The 7520-nt window shown below is 30.5% G+C and overlaps 1 protein-coding gene across 1 annotated transcript in view; it reads right to left on the bottom strand.

Moving 5' to 3' along the window:
• The window catches only part of LOC106686651 (rho GTPase-activating protein 190), a gene marked incomplete at its 3' end in the record, with an annotated part of 90885 nt that overhangs the window by 65798 nt on the left and 17567 nt on the right, over positions 1–7520 (bottom strand). The window contains 3 exon segments of the mRNA XM_067046594.1: positions 841–930; positions 5326–5473; positions 7237–7465. Coding sequence (XP_066902695.1) covers positions 841–930; positions 5326–5473; positions 7237–7407 — 409 coding nt within the window.

A 7520-nucleotide genomic window follows, 5' to 3' on the forward strand; every position in this document is an offset into this window, starting at 1 on the left:
TATATAATACTTTTATATCTGAATCTAAGATTAAGGCCAAGTATAAAGTTACACCCATTTTTCAACAAATTAAATTGATACATATTTGGAACTTAGGTATTTTTAATGTAAAATGTTTCAAAATTAATACTTTTTTTTAATTTACTTTTTGGTTGGGTTGTTGTAAATAACATTTTTTTTTTCATGTTTAAAATTTCATTATTGCTCACTTATATCGCTTTTTTGTTTTATTACACATTTCATCATAAACTATCTTAAAGTCTCCTCTTTCTGTTTTAAGCTAATATTTCAAAAGTGATATAGGATTGTCGCTCACCAGGGGCTTAGCAGGGCAGAAGGATTGCCTTTTTTTTTGTGTTATGATCTCCTCTTATGAGATTGTGACATGTCGTACATCGACCAGCCTACTCGTTATAATTGTCTATTTAAAAAGTCAGATAAGTAAGGCTACCATGGAGGGCGGGTGTGGAGGGTTTCATGCCGTTTTTCAATTTCAGGGGCTTTTTAAATATTGCTCGATTAAACTCTCTTAAAATCTCCTCTTCCTGTTTTAAGCTAATATTTCAGGACTGTCGCTCTCCGAGAGTTTAGCGGGGCGGGGAAGGGTTGCCTTTTTTTGTGTTATTACACATCCTCATGCCAAATTAGAGCAATAGTTTATCCAATAAAAAAAAATAAAAGACAAGACAATTATCCTAATTCATAACCTTAAACCTCTTTCACAAATACTTTGTTCCAGCAATACTCAATCAAATATCAAGGCTAAAAATTAACAAAAAGTGCATTAAAGATAGTTCTGATACTTGATGTAATCTAAGGACTAAAGAATTTATGTATTACCTAACTGATTTTTACAAATATACATAAGCTTCTCAGCGGAAGACAACTTAGTCGCAGCACATCTTTTTACATATGGTTCCATCTTGCCACCTAAAGTACAAAAATAAACAAACAGCAAATCACTTAAAAATAAATAATCAGTATAATCATGAACAAAAATAAGAAAACATAACATAATGGTAACATGGTATATCACATTAAGTTGAAAAAATGAGGCAATATATTTCGTATTTTGTTGCAGATAAAAGAATTTAACAGATTACATTTAAGAAAATATCATTACTTTTATATAAATTCAATAACTCAAAATAACAAAAGTGATACATTGAAATTTTTATTGATTATTTCAATAACTTACCTCATTCATTATCTTAACTTACAGCTTGAATATAAAAACGGTCAGTTTAAACCCAAAATTAACGTGAGGAAAACTATAACATTTCAATATGTTCCTCAACCATATTACTATTGTAATATTCCATCTTTGGGTCTATAATCTATTTGGTAAATTCTGAGATAAAAAGAAAATATAAAATGAAGGAACATAGATTTTATTTTACTCTAATTTTCTGATAACCATTTTAATAAAAATTAAAAATTTGTCAAAAGTTATTATTTGGGAGGAAATAAAACAGTAAACAATCCTAGTTCCTTCAACATCTTCCAATTGATAAGTATTAAGCAGCTGTTGTGTTAGGATGAGCCTAACACTCAAAACTGTTCTGGCATTGATTACAGCTCAGGCAGCCCATCTAAGCAGGATCAACCTCTGAGTCTTGTTCCATGAAGTCTACCAATAATTTAATCAATAATATACATTTTGCCTACTATAGTTAACCGAAATTAACAATCAGGATGATATATTTGACAAAATCTCAAAATTCATTGTTTGCTCATCATTTCCAATCCTGATTAACCTTGATGGTTTTTAACATTGTATGAAAATCTTTCACTAACACCTGACCACTGATTTTGTCAATAATGTAGTTTCTGAGCCGTCATCGAGGATTGGCTGAATTATTTTTATCAAGGTTGACTTTTTTATTCATCTCTGTAATGTGTAAGGGGGTAACTCAGAAATGTATTCTTAACAGTTTGGTATGATGTCAAGATGATCAAGGGAGACCTGAATGCTACAAAAGGAAAAGAAACTTATAGTTACATTTTTTGAATATAAATAAAATTGTATTTAATTTATTAGTTTTCCAAAATATTGAGTACTTATAGTAAGAAAAATTTAAACAAAAATAAATACATTATTTTTTACTATTTATCTTATCAAAACATGTTTTGGTTTTTAATGAGTGCGTTTAGTTTAAGAGAGGATTTATTATCGCTGCCAATTTCATTAATTAATTGATTTTCAGAAGCTGCTGTTTTACTGAGGGGAGCTGCAAGTTTTGGAGCATGATGATTATTTTTGTGTAGTGAGGGTAATTGTTAATTAGTCTCATAGATAAATTTTGAATGTTTTCCAGTTTTCTAAGATTAATTAAACAAGTTGAACTCCAGAGGTATAAGTGAACTGATTTATACAGAATGAATTTATTTTGGGGGCTTAATTTTTATTTTTATTAAAATATGGGAACATTTCAATTTAATTTTTTTTTTGTTCTTTTACTGCCTTCCTATTGGTATGAAGGTGAGATGGCAGCTGAAAAGGAGATATTGGACAGTCTCGTATTCTGGCAGTACATCCAAGGTCTACATGGGGTTCAAACTAATCTTTTTCTAATTTTTTTAATTTTATGTTCCTTTTTTGTTGTTGTTGTGGAAGAGTGTAATTAAGTTAATCAGGTTGAGCAAGGGCAGTAAAGTTAAGGTGAAGTCAACCTATTAGTTTTGTTAATTTTACTGTTTGTTTTTTTTTTAATTGATAAGATATTCTTTTATTTTCCTTTCCATCCTGTCCATATATATTTCTTCCAATCATTAAACTTTTGTTCATATAATTCAGCTATTATTTCCTATGCATATACTGTTAATTTACTTGTTTTTTTTTTTTTTTTTTGTTCATTTGATATTACAATAATTTCACAGGTGGGTAGGTATCACCTCAATGTTTGCTGTGTTTCTCCATGTAAAGGTATTCGCCAGTGGTCATAGTCCGGTAATTATTTATACTGGGGTATATTGCAGGTATATGAGGGCTTTTGGGGTTTTAATTATTTCCAAGGAAAAATAACGTGGCACCTAAGGAGTGATTGATTCTTTATTTTTTTCCCTCCCTTTTTCAATTATATCTGCTATATTAACTTACCTCCTTCTCCACTGAGCATGGGAAAATATAAACGTTAAAATTAATTTCAAAAATTTGTGATTATACCCCATCTCAGCTACTACGGAGGTTGCATCAACTTGCTGGAAACTGTGAATACAGAGTTCATCAACCAATATTGGCCGCCATAGAACACAAAGATGAGGAAAAACTGGCTGTATTAGCAGATAAAATTCATGAAGTATCTGCGCCGACCGAAGCCTATACCATCAAACGACTGGCCTCTTCAAAACGAACAGTAGATAAATCATCATGAGACTGTTCAGAAGCCCTATGGAAACTCTGGCAAGATATGGACAAAATCCTAGGTATTTTAAATTCCAAGGAACAAGGCTGAAGCCTCAGCCGAGGGTGGACGGGTGCACGCTCAAGATCAAAATCTCACCTGAGGGGTATCATAGCCACTTTAAAGAAAAAGCATTAGAACACAGAAAACCATGCGGATGGTAATCGGAAAACCATGAGCCTAATTTAAAAACACTTAGGCACCGCTTATGCCTACCACTAATCCAGATGTGCTAATTCAAGGACTAGACCCTCTCTCCTAACACCAACTATTAAGTAGCAACACATAAAAAAAAATTTGTTTTCAATCATAGTATCATCTTTTTGTCAAGAAAAAACACAAATAAACAAAATAATTATTTATTTGTGCCGACATTTTGCCCCACTTTCCAGGGCTTCATCAGAGCTGTGATCACAAGATGATAGGTTAAACAGACATTGAATTTCTGCACCTCCTGACTATCTTCTCTTCTTATACATCTAAGGTTAACTATCTTCACCTCAATTATATTGTAGTTTATGTTGGTATTTAAAATTATATTATTTAATTTTTTGAAAACATATTTTAGTGAGTCTCCTGTCATGTATAAGTAATATTTTATGAGCACTGTTTTGAGAATTTTTTTTAAAATGGAGAAATATTGTGCTCAACTCTCACCCAAAATGGCATACCCCTACTCAAAAATGATAACTTTAAAAAAAATCCAGGTTTGTCCTTTCTATTGATTGAATAATGAAGGCTCCATATCATCCCTTAGATACTACCAGTATCTCGTTGTTACAGTGGGTAGAGGTTCAAAAGGAACCTTTACTAGCCCAACCGTAAAGAGTATGAAAATACAATAAGTGAATAATCGAAATTTGTTATTGTTGTATTTTAAATAATTGAACATAACAAATGGAAGGTATAGAAAACAAAATATAGAAAAATATACAAACTAGAAAAAAGTGAACTTAACTAAGCTTATATCTATTACAAGATTATATTGAAGTTAAATAAAAGGAAAAAAAGAATGTCTTAATATCACTGTAGTTGGTTAATGAGGCCACTGCTGTGGGTTGTTTATGTTCTCGTGAGGGTAGATTCTGAAAAGAGAAACGTCTGTCCTCCTTGTACTCTTGGAGGATGAGCCGACGTAGTCCGCAAGCCGTGATGAAAATGATTAAGCTGGTGAAGATGGTCAGAATGCTAACAACTAGAAGTGCGTAGTGAGGAGAGACTGTGGACAATGTGTGTGCACACGTAGAGACGCTAAGAAGTCATCTCTCTGTTTTTATTATAAAAAACAACAGAGAGCGGATTTGTTTTGTTTTTTATATCATCAGTCACATAACCGATTACCGATCATATGTTGGCCGCAACACTGGTCATGGTTCCTCCTCACCCTCTGCCTTCCTATGAGGAATTTTTTCCAAATGTAAAAACAAGGCATTATCAGCAATCCTTGTCCTTTGGAGTTGCTCACGACTTTCATATAAACTTTTTTTTGCCCACCCTAACATCCTCAAGCCCACATATAAGTCAAATTCTGGTACCATGTAGTGTCCCTAAAGTGTGGCTTAACAAGAGCAATGGTTCAACCTTCAATGGTTAAGAACTTTGTAATTATATGCTGTGCAATAAAAAAATGTAACTACCTCGAACTTTATATAAAGAAGAAATAACCAAGCTTCCAAATCAGTGGAAAAAGCATACAGGAGACTACAATGCAAAATGTTGAAAGTATAATTTATGAATAACATTAATCAATAAATGTATAAAAAATAATTACCATTTATATATAATTCACCCTCAAACATTTTTAGAACAAAGAAAGCATCCAATTTAAATACTCAATTGATACCTCTCATACAGAAACATCTTAAATAAAAATTCATAAGTAGTTCATAAAACGGAACATTAATTCTTATTAGTAGTATACCTTTAAAGGCTTGAAATGATGAATCATCAATAAATTCAGTTTGTTCTACAACTTGAAAATGAAAATCAATGCCTTCATCAGACGTTTTGACAACATCACCCCAATACAAAAAGTGATCATTATTTACAACTCTGCCACTAAAATCACTCTGAAAAAAATCAATAGTATAATTTAAGTTTTCGATAGAACTAAATTTAATACTTAAACATAAGTAAAAACAAAATAAAGCATTAAAATAAATGAACATACATTAATAAATAAATGTAAATAAGTTACAATAATTTTTTTATTGTTTTAGATGATTTGAAGAGTTACTTGTTCAGTAAGAAGTTGTGTATGTCAGTTTGTAATTGTTGTCTATCTATATTTCCATATACAGGTAAGAGAAAATGAAAAACTGACTCTCGTTGTAACAAACATGAAAAATATATTAATAAAATCAGTTTATTCATGGATTGTTTTATCACTCTCAATCACTTTCTATGACTTTATGTATAAGTAATTAATTATTCTAAAACCTTTGACTTTCCAAAAGTATTTTTTACATCTATATTACTAATTTTATTCCTGGATATTTGTACTTAACCTGAGAAAATATTTTTGATTTAGTTGATTACCAAATTCTTTCATAGTCTATATTGATCTATTTTTATTACTGATAGCAATGAGAGATATTCAATTATTTTAAACGAACAAAATTAAAACTAGTGTATTCAAGACTGTTTGACTAATTTTCGAAAAAAGTGTAAAATTAATAAAGTACCACTTTTGGAACGCAATTTTAGCAAAAATGTTGCTGTATCATTCTAGGCACTCTACATATAATCCTGTAACATACCTATCTTAAATACACAATTTTAGTTTTGTACAATTTCTCTAGCTTTTTTTGAGATGGGCTATTCACAGGGACACACATAAATGGGCCTGCTTAGAAATGCACTCACAAACAATTTTGATTGGGTTACTTCTATTTTTAGTTATTTCCTATTAATTTATCTATTTTTGTAGTTTTTATCCAGTTTTTGATGTTAAAAGGACACTACACAGCCAGAAAGAACAAAATCCACAACAAAAATAGTTTTATTTTACACGTTTTTAACAAAAAAAATATCAAAGAAATAGTAGCAAAAGTACTAGGATAAAAAAAAATCAAATTTACAAATAAATTAAATTAATCTGATAATAATATATCAATATTTGGTCAATAAACCTTTTTTTTAATAAAATAGAATATATTGTTAATGTAAACATTTCTTTGTAAATCAGAAGTCCCCATTACTATACATGGTGCCTGGTATTGCCCGAGATTTAAACACCACTACTTCTACATTTAACATTGCTTCAACGACATTGCATGGTCTACTGGAAGTTGTTGATGTATGCCTCAAACATACAAGCCACAGTTAGGTATAGATGAGAGCTCTTTATTTGGCACTGACATTAAGACTATCTGCTGTTACCCTACACCCTGCATCTTCATTCAGTTGACATACCATGACACGTAAACAATCCATCAAATTGTATAATTGTCTTAGTATTCTTTTATTATAGTTTTCAAAATATTCTTATCAAGTACTATTCAGAAACCAGTTTTTAAATTGTTTGTATTACGTTGTTTTTTTTTCTTTGATATTATTTTATTTTATGAATTTTGTAAAATTTATTTAATTTATTTTAATTGTTTTTTCCTCAGAAATAGATGCATATGTTCTTGTTTTGTCCAATATTATTTCCATAAACCTATTTCAATATTATTATTATTATTATTATTTACATATATGAGCTTCATTCCTAGAACCCACTAGTCTCTTCAAAGGAAATCATAAAATAATAACTACATGAATTTGCATCCATATTTATATTTTATATGCATATTCATTCATATGCGCTAGATAAACATAAATGAAATACCTGGCTTAAAACTGAAATGTGATCCACATAATAATCGTCTGCTATATCTCTCATAAATCTATTGCAAAGACAAGATTTACCAACACCAACTGCACCTTTTTCCTTTTCTGTGCCTGAAAGGCCAACAACTGATATATTGATACACTTCCCCATGTCAAACTTCCGAGCCATTTCATTGATCTACCTGGGAGGAGATTTGATTTTGTTCATTTTGATCCAGAACCAAAACCTGGAAAAAAAATTTTTAGCAGCTTGTCAGCACATGAAACATAATAATAATTTTT

Source organism: Halyomorpha halys, unplaced genomic scaffold, assembly GCF_000696795.3.
Source record: "Halyomorpha halys isolate HHAL.00 unplaced genomic scaffold, Hhal_1.1 Scaffold855.1, whole genome shotgun sequence".
Lineage (NCBI taxonomy): Eukaryota > Metazoa > Arthropoda > Insecta > Hemiptera > Pentatomidae > Halyomorpha > Halyomorpha halys.